At 43.2% G+C, this 26,681-nt stretch overlaps 2 protein-coding genes across 2 annotated transcripts in view; one reads left to right on the top strand and one right to left on the bottom strand.

Annotated features, from left to right (window-relative positions):
* LOC134405027 (uncharacterized) overlaps window positions 1-26,681 on the top strand; it is an 84,310-nt gene that overhangs the window by 51,840 nt on the left and 5,789 nt on the right. Inside the window, exons 29-45 of the mRNA XM_063136086.1 lie at window positions 231-322; window positions 1,822-1,952; window positions 2,829-2,977; window positions 3,494-3,567; window positions 5,740-5,843; window positions 6,208-6,267; window positions 6,773-6,878; window positions 7,740-7,932; window positions 8,816-8,979; window positions 10,088-10,195; window positions 11,294-11,332; window positions 12,913-13,017; window positions 13,103-13,213; window positions 21,391-21,534; window positions 24,575-24,741; window positions 25,269-25,335; window positions 26,007-26,089. Of these exons, the coding sequence (XP_062992156.1) occupies window positions 231-322; window positions 1,822-1,952; window positions 2,829-2,977; window positions 3,494-3,567; window positions 5,740-5,843; window positions 6,208-6,267; window positions 6,773-6,878; window positions 7,740-7,932; window positions 8,816-8,979; window positions 10,088-10,195; window positions 11,294-11,332; window positions 12,913-13,017; window positions 13,103-13,213; window positions 21,391-21,534; window positions 24,575-24,741; window positions 25,269-25,335; window positions 26,007-26,089 (1,897 nt within the window). The remainder of the gene's footprint in view (window positions 1-230; window positions 323-1,821; window positions 1,953-2,828; window positions 2,978-3,493; window positions 3,568-5,739; window positions 5,844-6,207; window positions 6,268-6,772; window positions 6,879-7,739; window positions 7,933-8,815; window positions 8,980-10,087; window positions 10,196-11,293; window positions 11,333-12,912; window positions 13,018-13,102; window positions 13,214-21,390; window positions 21,535-24,574; window positions 24,742-25,268; window positions 25,336-26,006; window positions 26,090-26,681) is intronic.
* Window positions 15,132-16,190, bottom strand: PIGY (phosphatidylinositol glycan anchor biosynthesis class Y). The gene has a single exon (XM_063136246.1). The coding sequence runs from the start codon at window positions 16,092-16,094 to the stop codon at window positions 15,879-15,881; it is 216 nt and encodes a 71-aa protein (XP_062992316.1). The 5' UTR covers window positions 16,095-16,190; the 3' UTR covers window positions 15,132-15,878.

Below are 26,681 nucleotides of genomic sequence, written 5' to 3' on the forward strand. Positions count from 1 at the left end.
TTGGGCTTTTAAAAATCAACATAGTCTTCAGATACAACCGTGTGTTCTAAGTACAGAATGCAAACACTTATTTGAGCAGGCACAGGGAATCCCCTACTGTAATATATGCAAATAAATAAATCATTTCTAGCTGTGTGATGAGGAGTTATTTTATGGTCTTTTGTTGTTTTTATGGGCTCTATTAACAACTCCTCAATGTGGATATATTTTACTTTTCATTCTCTTTTCAGGGAGATACATCCCTACATGTGTGAAGGCTTTAGAGCATAAGATGACAGCGTTCATTTCATGTGGCGGAGAGCACACTGCAGTTCTCTCAAAGGTTTGCCTGCTTGTTTCTTTTTAAATTCGGTTTAGTATTTCTTCTTTATAAAGTGTTATACGTCCTCTTTCTCTGAGAGCTTTTTAAAGAAGCCATTTTATGCCCGCGTCCATCATTACATTCTGCAGCAGTGAGTTCCATAGGTTGATTATGTGTTGGGCATAACCACTTCCATTCGTTTCACTTATGCCTGCCGCTGCTCAGGCCAGAATGAAACTTACAAGAGAGACGGCGCGGCTGTCATTCTGTGTTTCTTTCCATCCTCCTCCTGTGAATTCTGGCATCACACAATGCATGACGTGGATCCATCACTGGTTAGGAGGGGCATCCTCCCAGAGTGCAGGACACGGAATAACGGGCTCAAGTTAAAGGAAGCCAGATTCCAGCTGGACATTAGGAAAAACTTCCTGACTGTTAGAGCAGTGCGACAATGGAACCAGTTACCTAGGGAGGTTGTGGGCTCTCCCACACTAGAGGCCTTCAAGAGGCAGCTGGACAAGCATCTGTCAGGGATGCTTTAGGATGGATTCCTGCATTGAGCAGGGGGTTGGACTCGATGGCCTTGTAGGCCCCTTCCAACTCTACTATTCTATGATTCTATGATAATGTTGTGTCACCAGATATTACTGGGGAAAGGAAGTGATCATGACATCATGTGTTTTTAAATATCCAGTTCACCTTCAGATTCAGTGCATGGCCCAGGGATTCTAATTTCGAGGGAATAAATGCCATTCCACTTTTTATCATATCTAGGATTGTGTTTATCCTGTAATTCCGCTCCTGCTCAGAATCTGCCAGTTTGTGCAGAATTCAGCATCTCTACAATTCCTTTCTTCTTCTTTAAAAAAAAATGACAGGAAGAACAAATCAGGATTGTAGCCTTCAAGGCTGTGAAGATAGGGTCGAAAGTGGGTGGGCGATGTCTGGTGAAATTTCAGAGACGGAAGAGGAGGCAAACAAAAAGCAAATTTATTAAGCTCTATTCATTTTGGAGGGAGTACCTCCTTCTTCAGGAGCTGCTATATGTTCTTTTTGAATTTCCTTATCTCCAAGAGCAAATTTCCTTCTTTTTTTCGAGTGCTAGTGAACGCTGTTTCTTGAGCTTTTGTGACTCCTTCGTCTTTGGTTTTCATTGCCTTTCCCCCCACATTTCTGAAATTTCAGAGGCCAGAGAGGAGCAAAACAGGATGTCAAACTATCAAGGATTTGTTTAATCTCTTGGCCTCTCCCCACATAACTTCATGGTCTCCCCGTGACTTAGTAGGAGAAGAATAAAGCATTAACATGCATCATGTATACAAGATGCCACTTTCCACGTCCCTTGGCAAAGGATTTGCATTTCTTTGGTGCAAAAGTTTGGTGGCAGTGGTTTAATGCAGAGGATGCCGCCGTAGCTGTTCCCCCCATCCCACAACCTTATACACGTTTCTTGCCCTCTGCCCCATAGCATGAAATGTTTGCGCTGAAGCATGACATGTTTTTGGCTCTTCCCCACCAAGGACGGACTAGTCTGTACCTTTGGAGCTGGCAGCCACGGACAGCTTGGCCACAACGCGACACGCAACGAGCTCTACCCACGTCTGGTGGCGGAGCTGTTTGGGGCTCGGGTGTCTCAAGTGGCTTGTGGAAGGTAAGAAATCGCCGGGTCCTTCCAAATGTTTTATAGCAGCTTTCCCCCAACCTGGTGCCCTCCAGATCCATCTGGACTGCAAAATGCTGGCTGGGGATGATGGGAGTTGTACCTCAAGACCTCTGGAGAATATTGTGGCATTACCCCCACAATTGATTATATTGTACATGTCTGGATTGGTAATTCTAGTAAGTAGGGAATGTTAGAACTGAGTGAGTGTGGTTTATGAGGTAATAGGGGAAAGAGGAGAATATAAGGAGTGTGTTAGGAGTTGTGGAGGAGAGTGTTTTTAGGTTTTGTTTTCTTGTGGTTTTTATTTGTAAAGTAAGAAGAGTTTAGATTCTAAGAATTTAGGATTGGTGTAAAGAGATAGAGGTGGTTGGTGTGTAGAGAGTTTAGATTAAGCAAAATTGAAAGTATTATATTTTTATTTAAAGCCTTTAAATTACAATAAACTTATTATTTTGTTAGCTACTAAATACTGCGTGTCAGCTTGGCATTATTTACCTGCCTTACAGTTATTAAACACCTACCCCATATTATACCCACAGTACATTTAGAGCAGATCTGGTATTAAACCTGTTTCCCTCATAGCTAGGGGAAAGGTATTAATTAACCCTCCCTCAGGTTTTCAACTGGTGGCGCTTGGCCTGAGGAGGGTTTGTGCGACGAGCCTAGAGTAAAGGTTTGTTACGTCACAGACATCAGTTTGAGAAAAGGTTGTTTTATTGTGTCAAGGAGAAAATATCCACAGCACTAAGGAAAGAACAGAAAACATAGCAACACCCTTGTGGACAAAGGAGGCGGTTTAAGTTTGTGAGGGCCTGGTTGAGCCAATGATATTTCCATATAATTGACTTTGAATTCTGTGAACAGGTGGCACACTCTTGTCTATGTCCCAGACCTGGGGGAAGTCTACTCTTTCGGCCGAGGAGCAGAAGGGCAGCTTGGACAGGAAGATAACTGTGACCGACAGATACCCCTTCCTCTTGGCTTGACTGTGAATGGCAAACAATTCAACCGAGGTAAATGGTGCTTCTTATCGCTACAAGCTGAACTTTGGATTCAGGTAGAAAGCAAGCAAATTCTGGTAGAATTCAAGCAAACAGTATCCTGGGGATGGGGATAGATCTATCAGGGATAGGACTGGAGTGAGAAACCCGTAATCGTATGCAGGGTGCATTTACAGTGTAGCGTGGTTCCAATAAGTTATTCCAATGGAATGGTGGGCCTTTTGCAGACAACACGCCATGGTTAGGCCGCTAGCCCTTTTGCAGCAAATGGTTCGTGAGCATGTTTAAACCATGGTTAGGCACCCACCATGGTTAGGAATGGTTCACACAATGCGCTAAGCCATAATGTTTAGCTCAAATGCTTAACCACTGTAGCTTAGAGTGTCATCTCAACAGGGTCAGTGTGAGCTCCCTCCCAGCTCTATGTAACTTTGCTAGATTTCCTAGTCGAACGTTTATGCAGAAGACTTTCTAAAGATATAGGGTGGCTCATTGAATACTCACCTTCTTTACTATCTGTCACATAAGGAAGTGCTTCGGAAGAAGAGGTTAAGATCATTGCTGGAGAGAACCAAAGTATTGTGCTGCTTTTAAAGGAAAAGGTAAGCAAAATTTGGGGTATTCTTTCAGGAATATAGCTCATAATACCAAATGCCAGGATTCTGGTTGTGGTTTCTTGTGCATAGTTATTACAAAAAGACAAAGGAGAGTATCCACTGTTAATCCTACGTAGAGTAGACCCATTGAAATGATGAATGGGACTTAAGTTAGTTGTGACTAACTTGTTTCATTCATTGCAATGGTTCTACTCTATGCGGGACGAACATCGGATACTACCCAAAGCTCCCTTTGATTGCTTCCAAACTTGACCTTGCCATTGGAGAAATGGAACTGATTTCCTTGGCTAGTGGATTATTATTATTATTATTATTATTATTATTATTATTATTATTATTATTATTATTATTATCTTACCCACCTCTCCACTTGGATATTCACCAGTGAATATAAAACACATTAAAACATAGCATACATGATTAAAACATCCTAAAAACATTCTAAAATTTCACTGGATAGGCCTGCCAGAATACGTATTGCTTTTTTAACAGCTAGACATTGCTGTCTGTCTTCCAGTGCTGGCTCTAGGTTTTGGGGGGCCCTTGGGCACCCTCAAATATGTGCCATCCCACAGTGGGCCTACCTTCTTACCGCCATTGTCACTAGCTTCTTATTGATCCTCTTTCTCATCACTTATTTTATTTTATACGTTTATATCCCACTTTTTTCCTCCAAGGAACCCAAAGTGGTGTACATAAATCCTTCTCCTCTCCGTTTCTATCCTCACAACAACAACCCTGTGAGGTAGGTTGGGCTGAGAGGCTGTGACTGGCCCAAAATCACCCAGTGAGCTTCCATGGCCGAGTGGGGACTAGAACTTGGATCTCCCGACTCCCAGTCCAACACTCTAGCCACTACACCACACCAGCTCTTATTGCTACCACTTGCTTGCTTGACAGGCAGAGAGCCAGGGAGCAAGTGTGCCAGAGTGAGAGGCAGGTGAACAAGCAGGTAGCAATAGTGAAGAGAGGGAGCAGGTCAAGAGGCTCTTGTAAGTCGGCCCCTGCTAGGGTGTGAGTCCTCCCCTTAATGCCTACCCTTAATGCTGGTTCTGCTCCCCCTGCACAAGCCAGAGGTGTATCCAGGGTTCTGAAATGAATGTCTTATTGGCTATCCAATTAGCAAATTGGCATCTCAGACATATTTTGTCCTTCACATGATGCTCCCTTTTATGTATTTATTTATTTATTACATTTATATACCACCCCATAGCCACAGTATTATTTTAAAGAAATAATACTGTGGTTTTCAGTTCCTACACAACGGTTCTCCATCATAGTTTTTTTAAAAGTCTGAATCGGCTAATCATGGCCAGGGAAGGCTACGGCAAACCACCCCGCTATAAGGCCTGCCAAGAAAACGTCAGCGAAAGCTGGCATCCCTCCAAGAGTCAGTAATGACTCAGTGCTTGCACGAGAGGTTCCTTTCCTTCCTTTTCAGTTCCTACACAACGGTTCTCCATCATAGTTTTTTTAAAAGTCTGAATCGGTGCTTCCGCACTGAACTGGGACAGAAGAGGAATGTCTAGCCCCAGAATTAAACTGTTCATATATCAATAGATGTATGGAAATCGGTCGATGTATGCTGTTCACATAACAGGCAACATCCAAGAGGCGTCCATCCAGATACATTCCGAATCACAGTTTCTGAGGCAAACTTCCCGAACCTGGTGCCCTCCAAATGTTTTAGGCTACAGCTCCCATCATTCTTGACCATTGGCCATTCTGGCTGGGGCTGATGGGAATTGAAGTCGAAAATGCCTAGAGGGCGCCAGATTGGGGAACGGTGGTCTGAGGGTAGACATGCATTTGCCCAGCTACTAAATGCACCCAGTTCTGGGGAAATGCAGTCTACTTCCAGCAGGAGTGCATTTCAAGTGAAGACAACTGGGCCTTTTTTGTACTCAGAATTGGCTTCCTGGAAAGACGCACAAGGCCGCCTTATCTTTTTGTAGTGTGTTTTTAAAGCCAACGTTTCTCTTTATGGGTTCCTAATGCTGTAATTTCTACATTGTTTTGGTGGCATCGCACACATGCAAGGAGACACATTTACTCACAAATTCCCTGGCTGGGGCCCTGGCTCAATCACAGATAGCCAGAGAAAATGTTTTCTTAAGGCTTTGAGATCAATTTCCTGTTTTTCTTTGTTTTGTACAGAATTCGTATGCAAATTTAAACCGAACGCTTGCCAGAGTGGAGGAAGAAAAGGTCAGCAAGTGGCTATCTAACGTGGATTCAAAATGCTGGCAGAACATGGAACAGTAAGTACTGCTACCACCACTGCGCTGGATTTCTGCAGCTGCATTCCCTTTAGTGAGGGGAATGCCACCTGTCAGAGAATCCTGGAAATTTGATGTTCTGAGTTTAAGGTCTAGCCTAGTGAGTTACCATAGTTTTCTGTTCCTGGGCCTCAGAGCTTTAAAGGTGTTTGAACTTCCCCAACCCACACATGGTGGTCCTGATCTGGATCAGGCCCCTGCACATGTACATTAAAGTAAACAAAATAATGAGGACCAGGTGTATGCTATGATTTTAATGTAGTGCGCACTTTAACTTCCGTTGCGAGTCCAGATTAATTCTCAGTGCAAAGGCTGAAAGACCACTTGATTCTCTTTCAACAAACAGGGATGTCAACTTGATCTTCTCATCAGTGGCTTGCATCAATGGAAGCTTTCTGGAAAAGAGGTAAATGGCGCTCCTTTGAGGACCAATCGATTCCCTTAAGTGGTTTATAAACCGGGGAGGAACTGCAGAGCAAGGCTGGTAGAGGGGTGTGTGTGTAACAGTCAGCTCTGAAGACCAGGCTGATAGTTGCAGAAAGGCTCCACTGACTTCTACATTCTTGTGGTCATCACAGCCAAAATTAACCAAATATTGGGCCTGTTCAGAAAACACCTTAAACCCTGCTGGTTAAGGCTTTGGGTTAAGCAGCAAGGGTTAAGGTGTCTTGTGCGATGCATTTTTCTAAAACCTGCTCACTCACTCACCACAGTCGGACCGTCTGCAGCAGGATTAGTGGCTCTAAACGTGGCTTAAAGTGTTGTGTGCAACAGCATGGCTTGTGGCTAGTGCTAACCCCAGAGAACCACAGTTTTGCTAACTACAGAGCCTGAAGTGTCATCTGAACAGGCCCGTTTTCACAATCAAGGGAAAGTGTTGTGATTTTGATCAGGTGTTTTTTTCTTTCCAGTAGTGAGAAACATTTCAGAACATCTTGGACAGTTGCAGATGTGGATATGTCAGCTGTGTTTCTTTTCTGTGAGAAGATCACTGCTAAGCCCAAACTCTTCACAGTGGTAAGATGTGACAGTGAAATTTCAGACTGAATTTTTGTCCTAAGGCAGTGGTTTCCAAGCAAATAATTAAGAGAAGGCAAGCTCTTAAGGCTACAAGAAGTTTATATGGAAGCCCACTACAGCTACAGTTCCCACTATCATGTGGGGATACAAGAGAGTATTGGGTTTGTTTTGGGACAGCAGTTCTCAAGGGACAGGACTGGCACCTGAGAAAATCAGCTGGAGAAGTGGACAGATCAAAAGAAAGGAGGAGAAATATAGGCAAGCAAATTGCAAAATAGCTACCAAGGAAGAAGCAGCCAAAAAGGAAACCCTGAATTGCTTCATTTGTTTCTCTGACCAAGCAGGTAAAGCGAAGACCTTCTCTACATGAGTGATTTATTTCACGCTTGTGATTGGTCACTCACAGAACTTTGCGGGTCTTTTACATGACATCATTGACTTCTAGGACGTCTCCTGCGCTTTCCCCCTTTATTCTGCTTTCAAAAAGCTGTAATAAAAGTTAATGATGCCATAGAATCAAACTTTTTGATAAGTTATAAATCAGCAATTTCACAGTGGAATCTCCCTTTGAAGTTCCTTTGTTGAAGAATGTGGCAATTTCCAAGTCAACAACAGAGGGTCCCAGAAGATTGAAATATTCTCCTACTGGTTTTTTTAATTTTGCCATTTTTGCTGTCCCATTTCTGGTGGAGGATGCTACTATCCATAGTATGGTGAGCTATGGGCTCCTGGGAGGCCTTGGCTGCTCTTGCCAAAAATAACAGGAAGTACAGTTTCCCTCATTTTAGTGAACTGATCCTACTGCAGTAAAGTCAACCTTTCACAGCTGTTCTATTCTTCTTCTTTTTCCTGTTCAAGGTGATAAATGCTCTTAAGAAGCTCCTGCAGTCTCTCCCTTCATTTTCTGACTCTTTTGCCTCTCCTGAAAGACTCAGAGTCTTCCTCATCATACCCATCCTCGTACAGAGGCAGGATATCAAGTCGGATTATCTCCTTAGTCAACTAGCAGAAGCCATCTGTTGCCTTCCACAGAAAGGCAAGCAAATTCTTGGTAAGGCAGGTTCAGTAGGAGACGGATGATTGGGTGACTTCAGTGAAACAGTCCTGCCAAAGAAAAGAAATTGATGCCAAAAAGGGTCTTCCAGCAATCTGGAATATGAAGGGATGGGGGAAGGGAATCCTTATTTTATCTGCATGCTATTTAAAATGTTGCACTAGAAGGCGGAACACCTCCAGAAAAACGGAATTTCCTAAAATAGTCTGTGGATACTGTAATTCTGAAATTTTTGCTCGGAGAGCAGAGGCACAACTTCCCAGCATCCTTTGATCCTCTGGTCAGTGACTGGGGTCAGACTGTGCCACAATGACCCTGTTCAGAAGACACCTTAAATCACAGTTTTAACCATGGTGGTTAAGCCAGAAAGCTGGGCTGTGTTCAGAAGACACCTTAAACCATGGCATTAACCATGGTGAATAAGGCAAAAAGCCATGGTTAAAGTCATGGCTTATGGTGTCCTCTGAACACAGCCCGGCTTTCTGGCTTAACTACCGTGGTTAAAGCTGTGATTGAAGGTGTCTTCTGAATGAGGCCTATGTCTGTAGCCGCAGGGCACCTGGCCATCATAGCCGTGTTTTTCTTGGGAGAGGGAAGCAGGGAATATATAGTTCATTGGTAAATTATCCTCAAATCAATTCTGCCACCAAACGTATCAAAAACTGCAGTTAGAATATCAGTGCAATCCTGTTCATGGATGCAGTCTTTGGGTCACTCATTCCTATATATGATGCCAAGTCTAAAAATGCATTTCATTACTACCTTCTCTGCGGTTAATTTAATTTCAAACCACAGTGACACAAAAGGAGATACACGTCTACCATGAGAATTGTGCAGTCTGTGTAAGATCACCATATATAACTTTCTGCTCTCCTTATAGGATCTCTGTGGTCTAATCTAGAGGTCGCCTTCTTCAAAGATCTAGTGGGCTTGTATCAATGGCTCGTCAGTGTCAAGGTATCTTCTATTGTAAAACATCTGAGATCTTTAGAAGAGCTAGATCACTTCACTTACCCTCTTCAAGTCCTGCAGATGCTGTATGAGGTAGGTTAGAAACCTTTGAACCAAAGGCATGAGGGATTATAAGAAAGATATACAATACTGCCTAAATATAGGATTGATGGAATATTTGCTAGGCTCTTCCTCTACAATTGCCTTCCCTTCCTAAAGGTGGCTGAGAACCACATCCTGAATCTCTATGACATGTGGGCAACCTGCAAACCTAGGGTCGAAGCCCTTCACCTAATTTCAAAAGCCCGCTTTGAGAAATCAGTTCAGACCTCTGCAAGAGAGATCTGTCAGAGAGAAGGGGGTGGCAGGAAGTGACAGAAAAGGGTGCAGCCCTGCCCACTTTTGGCTTTGGCCTTGTGCAGTGCTGCTGGCTTCTAACCCTCAGCAGATTACCCCTGAGGGAATGTGACCTTCAGCAGATAAAAGGCTCCCCAGCCCTGCTGTGTGGCATTCTCCTCAGCCATCCTAGGACTCACCAGAATGGCCAAGTCAGGATGGGAACAAAGTAGTCCACCTTCACCGCTAATAAACATAGCTGCACCATAGCACAAACGAGCTGGTCTACAGAAGAGCCAAGAAGATACTGCTTAAAATGGCGGCCATGGTTTGGAAAGAAGTTCTCCCTGTGAATCACTAGCATTGCGTGAAGAGACTCCATGACTCCACCGGCTGCCACCAGGAGTTCTTGGGGTGGGGTTGAAATGCTGGTGATGAGCCACATTTGTGGCTTTCTATGTAAGATACTATTGGCATGGCATGTAATTTCTGATATCTTGCCAGTTCTTTCTGCATTTTGCTGTGTTTACATGAAAAGCTGCCACTGCTCCAATTAGTGAAGCATTCTTACCAAACAAAAGCATGTCATTTTGAAGAAGTAGGCCAAAATTAATTCATTGCAAAGTGAGACCCCACAAGTGTCTTCCTAGTTTGCCAGTTACTAACTTGTTGGGCTCAGTACAAAGCAATCTGCTGTTTTGCAGCAGATCTCTCATGTTCCTTCTTGGAGGTAATTTTGGTTGAACTTGGAGCAAAGTCTTCATTTTACTGTTGCTGCTGATTTATAACGTTTTGCTTTTGTATTTGGATGGGTGGTGAGTATGCCTTTTCTGTTGTCGATTTAATCCCTTGTTTACAAATGCAGGTAAATTGCAAAATTGGCTGCAGAATCCAGGAAAGCAACTTTTATGTCCATGAATTGAAAAAAATGCTGAGTCCTCCAAGTTTGAATCACACACAAAATGAAGAACAAGTAAGTAGTACAACAGTCAAGTGGGTGACGATCGTGGGTTGTTGTTGCCAACTTGAGGTTCATTTTTTCAATGCAGTTCTTCAAATAAGAGTGTAGTATCAATAGACTTTAGTTGTGACTAACTTAAGCCTCATTCATTTTAATGGCTTTACACTTATCAGAACTAACATTGGACACTACCAAGAAGATATAAAAATGTCTTGCTGGATAAATCAAAGTCCCTTTGAGACTTTCTTCTACATTATGTGGTAGCTGAAACATAGCTGAAATAAATATTCTCAGAAAGCTGTAACTGTAGCTGAGATCCTGCACATCCATATTTTGAGTATTTGACTGTGGAAACAAGTCTTGCAAACTTTATTTGTGGGAATTAAATTAATTGGATCAGGAGTTCCTGTCCTACTGAACTTTGAAACAGCTATGGATCTTTCAATGGGAAGGAATTATGTTTCAATTTTTAGATAAATTTTGAGTCTCTGGGTGGAATATCATTTTTTGAAGCAAATACAACTTCCCCGCCCTTTTTTGTCTTGTAACCTAATGCAAAGGTGATCATTTGGAGGAGAGAATTGCCCATCAGTTCTCCCATGTATATACCCGCATTTTTCTCCTGCCAGGCTCTGAGAAATGAAATAAGCCCAGCCAGGAGAAAAACAAATGGGAGTGGGGTCATATTTCGAAGGAATAATTGACAGGCACAGAAAGAGTTAAGCATGCTCTCCTCTAGGCTGGCAATTCTCCCCACTCCCGCACTCCCCTCAACAAATGGTCAATTTGGGAACCTGCAATTGCCAAAATAAAATGTAGTATCGCTTTCAGGTTCAGGTTTATTCTTTTGTAGGCCAAATCCGTTAGTGAAACATTCCAAAATGCCCTTTTAATGTCTCAGATGCTTCACCCCAAAAGGAAAAATAAAAATCTTTATATGTGTTTGTGCTTGTTTTGTCTGGCACCAGTTAGCCGTGATGGTGTCCTGGCATGGAATGCTCAATATTCCAGCCGCTACTATCTGTCTAGCGAGGCAATTTTTAAGGCACTTGATCATAAAATGTGTTGCAAATTATTTTCTTGTTCAATTTTATTTTATCCAATTGGTAGCTGAGGAGAAGAATACTTTCAAAGACATATGAAGTAATGGTAAGTTTAAGGATTACACACATTCTCTTTTATCATGTTTAGGTTTCTTTAGTGTCGTTAGATGGTGAGCGCTCTTCAATGCCATCGTATACCAAAATGCATGTACGTCCAAGCAGGGAAGGTAGTGTTTTGCTGGTATCTCCAGAAATTCTTCAGCCAGGAGCACAGAGCCATTCACACTTGTGAGAGTAAACTCCCTTGCTCCATCCTCATTCAAAGGAAGCTGTCTCATGCCAAATCTGAGCACTGGTCCATCTAGTTTAGGATTTTCCACACCAGGGCTATACAACCCTTTTGACCCTAAGGGTACAAATATCTGGGGTTTTCTGGGGAAGGGCAGGAGCTACCCAAATACACGCAGGCACACCCCCAGTGCCATAGTTTTCAGGCCTGCAAAGCACAGCTCCATTCTTTGCATGTCTGTTCAGAGAAAGACCCAGTGCAATCGCTTTAACGCATGCTACTCTGTAGTAGGGGAAGAGTCAAACAAAAATAGATCTGATAAAGAATTATATCTTTGTGAAGCAGGCTTATATTTGAATTGGTGCTCTTTAAAAAATGCTTTCAGGATTCTTCCAGTTGTACCATATGCTTAAATCTACCAAGTGCTTAATTTTGGCTGGAGATACAAACTGGCATCATTAATATCTAGACTAGCAAGATCTGCATTCTTTCAGCCTTATTATAAAGGCTATGTATATATCTTATCCCACATGGCACTAGTAGTCTTGCTCCTTTCCCGTTTTGCCCCTCAGTCCCCTCACCAGAGGAGCTCATGAATCATGCAAATGAGGCCCATGTGTAGTGATCCCTCCCCTAACTGTGCAGCTGCGCCCAGGGCCCACCTTTGCACCACACTGATTGGCTGAACAGGCCTATGTGTCATCCCACTGGCAGAGGGGCTGCCCTGCCTGTTTGGCACAAAGGAAATTAATTGCTATTAAAGCTTGAGCTTTGAACTTTTTTGAACTTGGGAAATCTTCTGCACACCTACACCGCTCAAGCTTCAGTTTAAAACAAAAAAAAAATGAGCAAAATCGGTCTTGTAGATCTCATATGATGAGACTTACACTACTGTATTCTTATATACGATGCTCCAACATTCCATATCCACCATGCTCCACTTAAGGCAGCCTTCCTCAACCTGGGGCGCTCCAGATGTGTTGGACTGCATCTCCCAGAATGCCTCAGCCAGCAGAGGCATTCTGGGAGATGCAGAGGCATTCTGGGAGATGCTCTGCTGTGAGTGGCCACTCACAGCAGAGCTGGCTGGGGCATTCTGGGAGTTGTAGTCTAACACATCTGGAGCGCCCCAGGTTGAGGAAGGCTGACTTAAGGGCTTTTTCCCCCAAAGTTTTTTTTTTAACCCCAGTATACCTCAGGGTTCCTCCAATCCTCCTGATACCTCCCTCTTGTGCGGGGGTGGGTGGGTGTTGAAGTTTTGGCTGCATAAGGACATATTTCATGTTAATACAGGCTATGGAAGAAACAAGTGTTCCCATATTCCCCACTGGCTTTTCGATACTGACATTGAAAGTTATTTGTTTCGTGTTGCAAATTAATTCTCTTTGTCGTATCAGTTGCCTTTGGAGCTACTCACCCAGTTCCCTTGCATCTTTGAGATGGAAGCTAAGGTTTTGGCATTTCAATGTGAATGCACCATGTGGCATCTCTTAAACGACGTGGTACGTACACCCAGAAACATCATGCAAAACACAACAGCAAAACGCACTGAAAAGACTTGTAACCCCAACATGTGTGTCTTTATAGGAAATCTTTGATATGATCAGTCTGCTTCACGTGAACAGAGAACATCTGATTCAGAATGCCTGGCAGTATCTAAGAAGAGCAGATGCAGAGCAGTTTCAGAAATTCCTTAAAGTAAGAAACCAAATTTTATACCTCTAATCAAGCGGTGAAACACTAATTTGGGTTTCAAATGTGGGCGGCCACATGGTTTGAATGGAATACTTCCTATCTCTGCCTTGAGTTTGAACTTCCATTCAAATCAATGAAACACCGACATCTAGTGGTGGAATTATAGTGCAACGCCATCAATACAAAGGGTGATTTGCAGGGTTTATTTTCTTAAAGCTGTATTTACCTGTGTTTTCTGACAGAGGGATAAGGGTGGGAGATGTCCTGCCTGATAAAGCCGTCACGAAATTGGCCACTCACAGAAGTTTCCAGGTCAATCACAAGCGTGCTATAAATCACTCATTTAGAGACAGCCAAAGCCGATGTCCCAGCTAAATCTAGTGATGCTTCATCCTGTCAGAATTAGTATTATTAATAGTAGCAGCAGTATAGGGGTGGGAAACATGCAGGCTGCGTGCACCCCTGGTGCTGCTCCCCATCCCCAAAAAATGGCCAAAAAAGAAAATTCAGCAGCAAACAGTTACAGAGGCTTACTAAGGACTAATTTAGTTTGAAAAAGAATTAAATTCATCCTTAGTAAACCACTTATTTTCCCTTTTTTTGCCACTGCAGTAAAAGTACAACCCCTTTTGGGGCTCTGGGGAGAAGGGGAATTAACCCTCAAACCACCAAAAGTTGCCCACAGCATTTTTATACTGCTCATTAGCAAGACCTTCTCTTTAATTGCATTTAACTAAAGGCCCATTCATTTCAATGTAAATTGAACACAACTAACTATAGTTGGCTTGGGGATTAAATCATCAAGGGAAAAGCCAAGACTCCAAGTAAACCAGGGATAAGCAACCTGGTGCCCTCCAACTGTTTTTGACTACTACTCCCATAATTCCTAACCACTGGCCATGTTTGTTGGGGCTGATGGGAGTTGTAGTCAAACACATTTGGAGGGCACCCAGTTGCCTATCCCTGAAATACACGCACACCAGGGAGCCTCAGCTGTGACGTCCCAACGTGTGTGCCTGCATGTTTAAAGATGGGCAACCTCTCTTCACATTTTACTTGCTGCCTAAAGACAATACTGGTGTAGTCGTGGCAAATACAACTGACGTGGGTGGTGCGTGAAGTGTAATGATGTGTGAAATGATGAGAACGAGGGTTGACTGAAAGAAAGAGGCTTTTAAAGAGGAGGTGGCTGATAGAAGTAAAATGTCAAGGCGTCATCTTTATCCTTCATAGGAACATTCCAAAAGGCATGAGGAAGGGGTATGTGCACGGCGCCCATTCATATTCCATTCTTACCTGCAAACACATATCCATACACACAGTTTTAAACTGGATTTGAGCAGCAAGACCACTGCATGTATTACACATCCTGCTGGGTAACACGTTGGGCATGGCTAGACGAGGGAGGTGGAGGGGGAAGATCTCGCGATTTTATGATCGTGAGATAGTCCCCCTCGTCTACACACGGCGTGCGATGTCCTGGGAGGAAGAGGATGTCGCGCCCGCCATTTTGTTTTTTTTGTTTTTAATCATGTGCATGCTCCCCCCTCCGTGCCCCGTGTGCTGTTCACGGCTCCTTGCAGTTACTTGCAAGTAGCCGGGACAAAACCACGACGGCAAGCCACACGTCCCGTGGTCTTGGGATCATCCTGAGACGGTGGGAAAAATCGAAATCAATGGGTAGGGCGATATTCTGGGGAAAAGGAGGGATCGTCCCTCCCTGCTCCCAGTATGCCCTGAGCATCATGTGGATGCACAGGGAGATCCCCGGGATATTGCCTCGTCTAGCCATGCCCACTATTTCCACATGAACGGAAGAGTAGATTTCAACCAACTAGAAGAAAAAAAGCGAGCAGTTTTCTTTAAAGCACTCTCTGAGAGGTGTGAAATCCAAGTACAATGTTAAGCAATATAAGAAGTCTAACTGGCTTTACAGGGGCTTTATTTAAAACAAAACATTGCTATTCAGTGCCCTTTTTATCCTATACTGTTCTTTTTCATGGCACAGTGGGATAAATCTCATTTCTTTTGCACACATGAATTAAAACACACAGGGGGCATGGCAAGACGTCAGTGCAGCTTAATCAAAGCAAAATCCTGAGCATTATCCATTATCGCTATATCTGACATTCAACAGCCTGTAACCTGAATACTTAATAGTTAGCGCAGAACTAAATAATTGCTTGTAGGCATTTGGTAACATCTGAAGTTCTCCCTCAGGATATGTCTGCACAGGGCTTCTTCCGAGGACCAGAAAGGTTGAATAAATACATCTGCTGTCCCACTCCCACAAGCTGATAGTAGCCTCTCTCTTGGGCACATGGCAGATGGTAATGGAAGGAAGGCCCAACCTACAAGATATTGTTCAAATAAGACTTGCCTACATCAGCCCACAGCTCCTGCTTTAGCCGACAGTTCCCATGGATCTGGTTTGGTGCTAGAAGTGCTGAATGAGAAGTGGTTCAAAACATCTGAGCAGGCATGTCCTAAAAGCCATGTGAATCTTCTAGTAGAGTTGAATGCATGTGCATGTAAGCACGCTTAGTCCATTCTTCCTAGGGATCACTTCAGATTCATGGGGAAAAATATTAGAAGTGGAGAAAGGAAGCCCCACTACGTTCCTTATTCCAGGCCTACTCCCAAGAGGCCCACCACATTTCAGCCGAACCTAGTTGTGGCGAAACAGCTTAAGGCCCATCCAGGTCCAAAGGTGGAAGAACACATAAACGGGGATAGTAACTGGCAGCAGCAGGCTGTAGAAACACAGGCTGGTTGTACTTGTGCAGCCCTGAGGGAAGTTGTCATCCGTGCTGGCTGAATAGAACAGGCCAGCTAAAGACAACAGTGGGACCAGAACAGTCATCGTAGGGAGCGACAGGAACATTTTTTCCTCTCTCCAGCTGCGCTCGTCTTTCCACTTCCCTTTTTAGAAGATAAATCGTCTAGGTCTGCTCAGATTCCTTTTCCTGCTTGTCTTTGCCTATCATCCTTGCAGCCTGGGGGATCATGTTAGGAATACCATCAATGATGGGATAGGCAATACCCAGTTCTTCATTAATTAATTCGTTGGTGGATTCTTCATACCTAGTAAAGAGAGTAAATAGTGACATATGTTGGATTTACCGCTGTCACTGGTTTAAGAGTATGAATTCACAACAGTACTGACTGAAAGAACAAGAAATAGGCAAATCAATCTTTCAAATCAATTTTTCAATATGCTGTTGATTATTACATTTGGTAAACCAGTAGCTTTAAAATTTATTACCTTATCTGAACCCTTCCCACACTGATTTGTTTGAGGTATCCCCATGGATCTGCCACTGTGTGGTGTTGAGATTCGGAAGGAGAGGGGATTGTTCAAGGTTACACTCTGAGTTGCACAGAACCATATAACCAAGGTCTGTTGGGCCCCGTTGTTGCTATACGCAAGTGGAATGTTCTAGAATATGCACATCACCTTGTTGCAGTTGCATATTGCATTGACAATATTGATCTGTCAGAGAAGCTTGCTCTATTATTACTGATCTTCTCATAAGTGAATTTCTGACAAGATTCTGAGAAACTCCAAGCAATAAAGTTTCTAGGAATTTTCAGGTGAGTTGTCAGTTTCAGGTGATCATTAGTATATTCAGATCACTTAATATGGATTATTTGCCCTCCAACCAAGCTGTCATAAAGGCTGGATTCACCCTCTCCAATACTTTCACTTAATGTTTACAGGAAAAGTGGAGGTTCTAATCAATATTCTTTATTCTAAGCACATTATTATTGTAGTTCAAAACAGATAATTACATGGTGCTAGTATCATGCATTTTATTTCAGATTCATGAAAGTGGCAGAAGTAATTGCTTGAAAAGAACTTGTTGATCATTATTTCAAAAGGAGTAACAAACAGACATTTTTTTAGCAACCAGAAGTCCCCATAAAATGTTAACAAACGGTGAATCCTGCAGCTATAAACACCAGAAAATCCCTAATACAGCCTCTCTTTTTCTCTGACTAACCTCAAACTTCAACCCTTTCAGAAAAGCTTCCTTCTTGAGTGTTCATGAAAAAACACAGTAGGTGAATTCTCCACACAACTTCTTCCTGTAGTAGTGGCCACCATTTTGAATATTCAGGGTGTGGCGGGGACACACCATAGCTTCTCATTACATGCGAAACCGGCGAGGGTGGGTTGTTGGGGTGGTTGACAAGCCACTCGCAACCCTAAAATAACCCGAGGGTTCTGGGTGGCTTGTCGACCACTCCAACAACCCATCCTCGCCGAGTTGGAACTTAACAAGAGGCCACCGCGCAGCAACCCACTGTGGGCTAATAAGCCACAATGGGCTGCAGTGATCATGCAAACCGGGCCAGCATATGAAAGGGAGCCTTTCACATTACTGTCATATCTGTGGCCAGCATGTCACCATCCCACACTCTGTCCCCATCCTCTGCCCCAGACACACGTATTAGGGCTGGGATATGATGAAAGAAGCTTTGGATTCTTGTAGCTGATCATCACCCTTCCAGGATCTGATTGCCTTGGAATACTCCTGTCTAACATCTTTTATAAAAATAGTAGGTCTGGGGGGCACTCGATGTAAAGGGGCATGAGGATGCCTTTAGTTAAAGTCAGAAAAAAAGGTACTGCCATTATAAGCCTCAACATGCTACTGCTTAGAAAATTGACACTGTAGTGCTAATAAGTTGCTAAGTTTCAGGATTTAGTTATTAATTCGTTGTGAAGATTATTAGTTGTTAAGGTAATACCTGTTGTTTAATTTTACAAAATATTGACAAATTCTTTAACAAGAATAATCTCAGTCTCTTTCCATGGGCCCGAGACATAAAATGTCTACCTGAAACCTCCTCTTTCTGTAACAGCAAAGAAAAGACTGAGGTGGCAAAAGGGCGGCATTAAATTAAGCAGGCTTGAGAGTGTCAGAGACAAGTTTAAGTCAGGAATACAAACGTCTGGAGGAAATCAAGGGGAGATAAAAGGTGAGGTGATGAAGAGCAGGAGAAAGAATGGAAGGTTTTAAGAAGGGGGTGGAGAAAAGAATATTTGCAGGGGGCGGGGGACTGTGGCATAGTGGCTATGAAGTTGAGCTGCCCAACAGAGAAGACGCTGGTTTATCATCTCTGCTACAAAGTCCTCTGCAAATGACCTTAAGAACGCTATCATCTCTCAATCTTAATTCTCCACCTGCAGTATGGGGATAGCTCAGTATGCTGAGGTTGTGTTGTAAACATAACTAAGATGGCACCTGTGAACTGCTATGCCTATTCCAAAGTGTATTAGAAATACGTATTGTGGTGGGTGGGTGTGGGTGTGTTTATGTGAAAATGAGAGAAGGTTGCAAGATGCAAAGGAAAATATGCCTTTGGGAGGGAAGGGGAAAGAAAGGGTGCTGATATCCAGGTAAGTAGGAGAGGAGGAAAGAAAGATGGGTCATTTAGGCTACGGTCTATGGAAGACATGGGGCACAGGACTGTGTAAAGGGGTTGGTATTGAGATACAAATAAAAAAATCAGCGAGGGGTGATCGTGATTGTGACCATCTGAAGTCCCCACCGTAATCCGAAATGAAACGTGGGAGCTGGGTGAAAGACGGCTTTCTCCTATCTGGTTTTGGACTGCAACTCCCATCATCCCCAGTTGATGATGGGAGTTGCGCTCCAGCAGATCTGGAAGGCGTCAGGTTGGAGAAGGCTGGTGCAAGAGCTGCAAGCAGAAATCTGCGGGGAGAGGAGAGCTGGCTGGGGACTGCAAGGTAAAAAGGAAGGAAGGACGGACGGACGGACGGACGGACGAGAGGAGCCAGGCTGACCTGAGCGGCTTCTTGGATAAGGGACACACGAGGATCTCCAGGAGGCCAAGATCGAAGGGCGGCGGCGGCGGCTGTCCTTGGCCGGCGCCCTCGTTCTCCGCCGCTGCACAGAAGGCCCGGCTGGCGGTTGCTGCCGCTGCTTTCCCGGGAGCTCCCTGCGCTTCCCCCCAGCGCGCAAGGCGAGTCAAGAGCCGGAGCCGGAGCAGGGCTTGCATGATCCGCACCCGCACCCCCGTCTCTTCGCAACAGTCACGAGCCCCAAGGTCAGCCAGGAAGAGAAAGCCGCCTTCGCAGGACGGTTTCCTGGCGATCGTGTCAAAACAGTCCCGGGGAACCCGAAGGCTGCGCGTTAGGTTCCTAGCAGGAGCTAGAACTGAGCGCCCGGCTGAGAGGGGGGAATTCGGGTCTGTTGCATGCTTGCACCGGAGTAAGCCCGCTTGAATTCGGGAGGACCGGCTTCAGAGTAAAGCACCGAAGTAACGAAGCCAGACTTCGGAGTAAACCACACAGAGGAACACGATGCAAATCTTACTCAGAGTTAATTTGGAGCAAGCCCACTTTGTACACAGTGGCGCTTCTGTGTTGGACGTGCATGGGATTGGGGCTTCGCGGGTGTAATCCGGGGATCTTGTTCACGTTTCCTCGGAAGTAAGACAACAGTTTTCAGTGAGACTTGCTCCCGCGAAAAATTTGCACGGAGCTGTGCTACACTTCCAGAGGCAGGCAAAACCTTTTTGTTCGGGCAGGCTTTTGGAACTACTCTAGACCTGTGCTAAATGTATTGAGATTTTTTTAAAAAATCTGTTACTGTTTTAATTTTTTTAAAAAAATGTTTTGTAACAACAACAACCTCAACAACTTTATTTGGAAACCATGCCTCTCTGAACCAAATGGGACTTGTTTCTGAGTAAACGTGCCCAAAACGTGACAGTTTCAGAGCCTGTGATCACACTAGCAGCAAGATCTTAAATATTGTTGGTTGGAAGTAAATCCTGCGGATTTCACCCTAAGCATGTTTAGGAGTAGACCTATTGAAATGAGTGGGGCTTACTTCAGAGTAAACCTGGATAGGATCAGGCAGCATGCTTTACACAGAAGTAAGTCCCGCTCCCATTGATTTCATCATTCCCATTTCAGCTAGGTGGTATTGCGTGAATCACTACCTCTCTGCATCAGCCTGGCCTCTGCACAATGGGAATATTAGCAACTCATCCTGCAGAATTTTGGTGGTGCTGATTAAGACAAGAAAATGTTACTCATACTTGAGAACAGAACAGATTTCTGTTCCATCTTTGGGCTATTGTTTTTCCCGAACCTGGTGCCCTTTGCATGTGTTGAACTGCAATTCCCATAATTCCCAACTAAGTTTCTGTGTTGCCTCTCATGGTTTTTAACATCTGTATCAAAGCACCAGGTGAATAGAGTGACCATATAGAAAGGAGGACAGGGCTCCTGTATCTTTAACAGTTGTATAGAAAAGGGAATTTCAGCAGGTGTCATTGGTATGCATTCAGCACCTTGTGAAATTCCTTCTTCATCACAACAGTTAAAGCTGCAGGTGCCCTGCCCTCTTGACCAGATACAAAAGAGGGCAGGGCTCCTTCTCCTTTCCATATGGTCACCCTAACTTATCTGCAGAGATGGACCTTGCCTCAGTTATCCATGTACTAGTGATATCCAGGCTGTATTATGTTCTCAGTAGGGCTGCTTTTGAAGGTGTTTCAGAAACCTCAGCAGTTGCCCCTTCCAAGTACTGGCAGTTGGATCAAGTGACACCTATACTGTACCAGCTTCACTGGCTGCCAATGCATTTCCAAGCCCAATTTAAAGTGCTGGTTTTAACCCTTGAAGCCTTAAATCAGTTTGGGACCAAGTTACTTGACGTACAGTGTTCACTCTTATCACCCCAACTGCACTTTGAGGTCATCTCCTGAAACTGTACTTACTTACATTCCTGCCCCTGAGAACAACTAAGCTGGTGGGCACCAGGGTTTTTTTTAGCAGTGGCCCCATATCTGGTGTATACACTACTTCTTGGGGTGCACCAGGCTCCTTCGTTGCAGGCCTTTAGGGCCCCCCTAATAATGTATCTGTTCTCAGTCGCTTTCTCCTAAATTGGTTTACTGGATTGATGAGTGGAAATGATTTTACCAGTACCCATTCAGGAACTTTAATCATTTAGTTTTATTTGCTGGTTCCTTTCCTTTACTGTTTGTATTTTGAAATATTGTGTGTTTGATGTTTTATTAAGTATTGGAAGCTACTTTGAGAGGGTTTTACTCTTAAAATAGGACTCTCATTTTAAGTAAACAAACACACCTAAATTAAACTAAATAATCAGGCTGTCTTGTCTTGGATTCTTCAGGTGCATTTTGTAGGAGAAGCAGGAGTAGATGATGGAGGCCTGTCACAAGAATTCTTTGAAATCCTCAGAAGGGAACTATGTGCTCCAAAAACACGGATATTCAGGCACTTTGAAGACTCACAACTGATTTGGTTCTCCAGACAGGTTTGTGTGAAGATGGTTCTTTTCTACTGTCTTTATTTATGCTCTTGCCTATTAGTGAGGGTGCCCATATGAAAAGGAGGACTGGGCTCCTGTCTCTTTAACAGTTGTATCGAAAAGGGAATTTCAGCAGGTGTCCTTTGTATGCCTGCAGCACCTGGGGAATTTCCCTCTTCATCACGACAGTTAAAAGTTGCAGAAGCCCTGCCCTCTTTTGTATCTGGTCACTCTAATATAGGTCCTGCAGCTTTAACTGTTGTGATGAAGAGGGGATTTCAGCAAGTGCTGCCAGCATTCTGAAATAAAGAATAGTTAACTGTTCTCTATCAGAGGACAAGCAGTAAGGCAAATATGCAGCCTAGGTGCCTAGTCAAGAGATGAGTAACTAGAAAATACCTAAACTAATCAGGCGCTGAGCACGTAAGCAACCAGCATGATTAGTTATAAGTTAACAGGTAGTCAAAGGGCAGTGGCTGCAATGTTAGTCCATAGCAACTGTGGAAATTTACTAGCGCCTGCACACTGTATCTATATTAGGGTGACCATATGAAAAGGAGGACAGGGCTCCTGTATCTTTAACAGTTGTGTAGAAAAGGGAATTTCAGCAGGTGTTATTTGTATGCATGTCGCACCTGGTGAAATTTCCTCTTCATCACAACAGTTAAAGCTGCAGGAGCTATACTGCAGCTATACTGCGACCAGATTTAAAAGAGGGCAGGGCACCTGCAGCTTTAACTGTTGTGATGAAGAGGAAATTTCACCAGGTTCCTCATAAATACAAATGACACCTGCTGAAATTCCCTTTTCAATACAACTGTTAAAGTTACAGGAGCCCTGTCCTCCTTTTCATATGGGCACCCTACCTATATGATGTAACTTGTTTGTCACACAGTATAAAAGTCCCGGATGAGAAGAGTTCGGGGCTGCTCCTGTATTTGAGGCAGGCAGTCTTTTTGCTGCAGAAATAAAGCCAAGGCTTTGATCTTACCCCGTGTCTATTTGTTATTTGGTCCCGGCGGCTAGACACGTTCCGAGAGAGAGCCCACTTTGGAGGTTCTTACCACAATTCCAATGACACCAGCTGAAATTCCCTTTTCAATACAACCATTAAAGATACAGGAGCCATGTCCTGCTTTCCATATGGTCACTGTACTGTGCATGGAATTCTGTTTTCAATTATCCATGTATTGTAGGGTGACCATATGAAAAGGAGGACAGGGCTCCTGTATCTTTAACAGTTGCACAGAAATGAGAATTTCAGCATATATTTCATGTCACTCCACTTCTGAAATCTCTTCATTGGCTTCCAATTCACTCCAGAATCCAATATAAACTTCTCCTGCTGACCTTCAAAGCTTTTCACGGTCTAGCTCCTGTCTATCTCTCCTCTCTCATCTCACACTATTGCCCCGCTCGTGCTCTCCGCTCCTCTGATGCCATGCTTCTCGCCTGCCCAAGGACCTCCACTTCCCTTACTCGGCTTCGTCCTTTTTCTTCTGCTGCCCCTTACGCCTGGAACGCTCTTCCAGAACACTTGAGAACTACCAACTCAATCACAGCTTTTAAAACTCAGCTAAAAACTTTTCTTTTCCCTATAGCTTTTAAATGTTGAGTTTGTTCTGACTCTATACTGTTAGCCTCACCCTACCCGGTGCCTGTTTACACTTCCCTGTGCCTGTTTGCATTCTCTTTCCCTCCTTATTGTTTACTACAACTTTATTAGATTGTAAATCTATGCGGCAGGGTCTTGCTATTTACTGTGTAATCTGTACAGCACCATGTACATTGATGGTGCTATATAAATAAATAAATAAATAAATAAATAATAATAATAATAATAATAATAATAATAATATATGGAGAACCTGATGAAATTCAATCTTCATCACGACAGTTAAAGGTGCAGGACCTATACTAGAGTGATCTGATTTAAAAGAGGGCAGGGCACCTGCCGCTTTAACTGTTGTGATGAAGAGGAAATTTCACCAGCTTCCCCATATGTACAAATAACACCTGCTGAAATTTCCTTTTCAATACAACTGTTAAAGATACAGGAGCCCTGTCCTCCTTTTCATATGGTCACCCTAATGTATTGCCTCCCCTGTACTCACTTGAGAATTCAGCAGGCCCACAGGATATCTGGCCACTTTGGATTTAGAGCATGAGTACATTGAAGAATTCATTTGAGAATAAAAATAAAGATTTAAAGCACCAGAGCTTTGCTCTCCACTTTTTGCTCGGTATTGGTGGTGCTTCTTTCCCTCGCTTTTGTACCACTTTGGTGTAAAGAATAGAGGACACCAATGGACAGAACTAGCAAACAGAGAATCCACTTCAAACTGTTTGGCAAAGCAGGCAGGGCTAGGGTGACCATATGAAAAGGAGGACAGGGCTCCTGTATCTTTAATAGTTGCATAGAAAAGGGGATTTCCGCAGGTGTCATTTGTCTATATGGGGAACCTGGTGAAATTCCCTCTTCATCACAACAGTTAAAGTGCAGGAGCTACACTAGAGTGACCAGATACAAAAGAGGGCAGGGCACCTGCAGCTTTAACTGTTGTGATGAAGAGGAAATTTCACCAGGTTCTTCATATATACAAATGACACCTGCTGAAATTCCCTTTTCTATGCAACTGTTAAAGATACAGGAGCCCTGTCCTCCTTTTCATATGGTCACCCTAGGCAGGGCCAAGAGAACCTGAACAAGCCATCTCTAGCCTAGAAACACAAGGCTAAATTCTGTTCCAATAAGTGACTTTATTTTAAAAATGAAATGACTGAAATAGTTGAGGGGGCTCAGAAACGTAGCAGCGTTCACTTGGTAACAAGACGTGCTCATTATTATTATTATTATTATTAATAATAATAATAATAATAATAATAATAATAATATTTATAAAGCGCCATCAATTTTCATGGTGCTGTACAGAATAAAACAAAACAAGACAATTTGCCATATGGCTTACAATCTATTTTTTTTTCCATTCGAGCCTCTAATCTGTGCATTTTGTTTTCAAACATGTGTATTGACTTTTCAAATTAGGTTCCAGCAGAGGAAGACATATATTTTCTAATCGGGAACCTGTTTGGAATGGCGCTCTTTAATTCGAAGATAGCTGCCTTCCCTTTCCCTCTTGCTCTGTTCAAAATGATGGCAAATATTCAGCCGACTCTGGAAGATTTAAAAGAGCTCTCTCCTGCTGAAGGAAGGTACAGAATAATAATATTCCTTATATCTATATACTGTGAAATAACCATAGAGACTAAGTGTTCCTGCCTTGTTTTAGGAATTACAAGAATTTGTTGGTTCTTGTATTTTTTTTTAAAAAAAAAATTGTATGTGAAAGTGATAATTGTAAATGGTTTAGAGACCGATGATATGGTCCCAGGAGAGCGTCCCAGTAACCTGAAGGAAAGGCTGAGAAGAGAAGAACCATGGGAAGTAGATGATGAGTGCTATATGGCTTGCACCATTTACTGTATAGTTGGGAACGGGGGATGCAAGATGGGGGCCTATTATTTTATTGTTAAAAATAATCTTTAAAAACCTTTCAATAAATAATAACCCAAGAAGTTCTTTTGTTTAGGAACTGCAGCGTGGGTCACTGCCTGAAGCTGCAGTCTTAAGCATATTTACTAAGCAGCAAGTTTCATTGAAATTAATAAGATTATATGTAACCAAATATGTTTTAGGATTGGGATAATAGCATGTTTCACTTTTCTCTTTTCCCCGTTAGTAATCTTCAGGCACTTCTGGATGAACATTCTGATGACATCATTGAAAGCGCGATGCTGAATTTCACAGTAAGAAATTTCGAATAGCCCCATGTTTCCTATAGGCATATGTGGCCAAGCAGTGTTACTTTTGTGGCTGAACTGGTGTGTTTATATATTTTTAAAATATACATCCCACTACTAAAAATACATCCCTCTACTTCCCCCTCTCTAAAACATCCTCAAGGCAACTTGAAGCACACATCACATATCGTAACAATAAAAATATCTGAAATCTAACAATACTAGAATAGAGTAGCAGTACAGTTTTATAAAACTCAACATTGTAGGATCAAAACCATTGCTGTTAAAAGCTCAAGTAACTAGAATGGACCTGGCCTACTACTACTATTAGTATCAGGCCTAGTACTAGTACTAGTACTACAATTAGTATCATAATAATGATGATGATGATGGTGGGTGGGTGTGTTAATCTCTTTGGGTAGGGAATTTCCAGAGCACTCAGGTGCCTCTACCAAAAAGGCTCTCTCTTCAATTCCCACCAACTTCACTTTTGAAGGCAGGGTTTTTACAAAGAAAGGTTTCAGAAGATGATCTGAATTGCCAGGCAGGTTAATATGGGAGAAGACAGTCATTCATACGGTTTATATATCTGCACACAGTATCCAGCATTTGAAAGAAAACAATGGCATCTCTTAATAATCCATAGTCATTATTATTATTCTTTTGTTCCTCTTTAGGTAATAGAAGGACATGAAGGATCCATAGTAGAGATTGAACTGAAAGAAAATGGCGCCAAAATTCCTGTCACTAAGTACAACAGGCACGTTTCCATCATTTTTCATTACCATTTATTTATTTGTGGCACTTGTATACTGTGGGATCTAATAAAATTCCTCAGTGGTTGACAATAAGAACTGTATTTTGTTAGAAACTTTTGTTCCCAATCCTGTATGATGCTAATGCAGGACATCTGGATGTGGTGAGAGATGGTGGGCAGAATGAATGGCTTAGCTCTTCCCCCATCCCCTGATTCCCCCCCCCCCCGGATATCCTCTTCATGGTGTGCCCTCCAGATGGGTTAGACTACAAATCACAGCATGCCTCAGCAAGCCATGTTTTGGACTACAACTCCCAGCATGCCCCAGCCAGTTGCAGTCTAGCACATCCGGAGGGTGCCATTGCTGTTTGGGAAGGCTCCATAAGGTATCAAGTAGCTCTTGTCCACATGAACAATAGTTAACATGAACTGCTGCGTCAATATCAAATGATGCATGCCTTCACTGGCCCCACGAAGGCTCTGCAATGAGTTGGAGACACATCATTGCGGTGGTGGCGCAGAGTCCAAGAAAAGCCTTCAGCGAACATTAGTTGGAAACTTCTTTAGGCCTTCAAATCCTTACATGTCAGATTAG

The sequence above is a fragment of the Elgaria multicarinata genome, chromosome 10 (genome assembly GCF_023053635.1).
Source record: "Elgaria multicarinata webbii isolate HBS135686 ecotype San Diego chromosome 10, rElgMul1.1.pri, whole genome shotgun sequence".
NCBI lineage: Eukaryota > Metazoa > Chordata > Lepidosauria > Squamata > Anguidae > Elgaria > Elgaria multicarinata.

Bases quoted from the DNA above. Each gene is read 5' to 3' on its own strand.
- PIGY (XM_063136246.1), bottom strand. From the start codon at position 16,094: ATGTTCCTGTCGCTCCCTACGATGACTGTTCTGGTCCCACTGTTGTCT.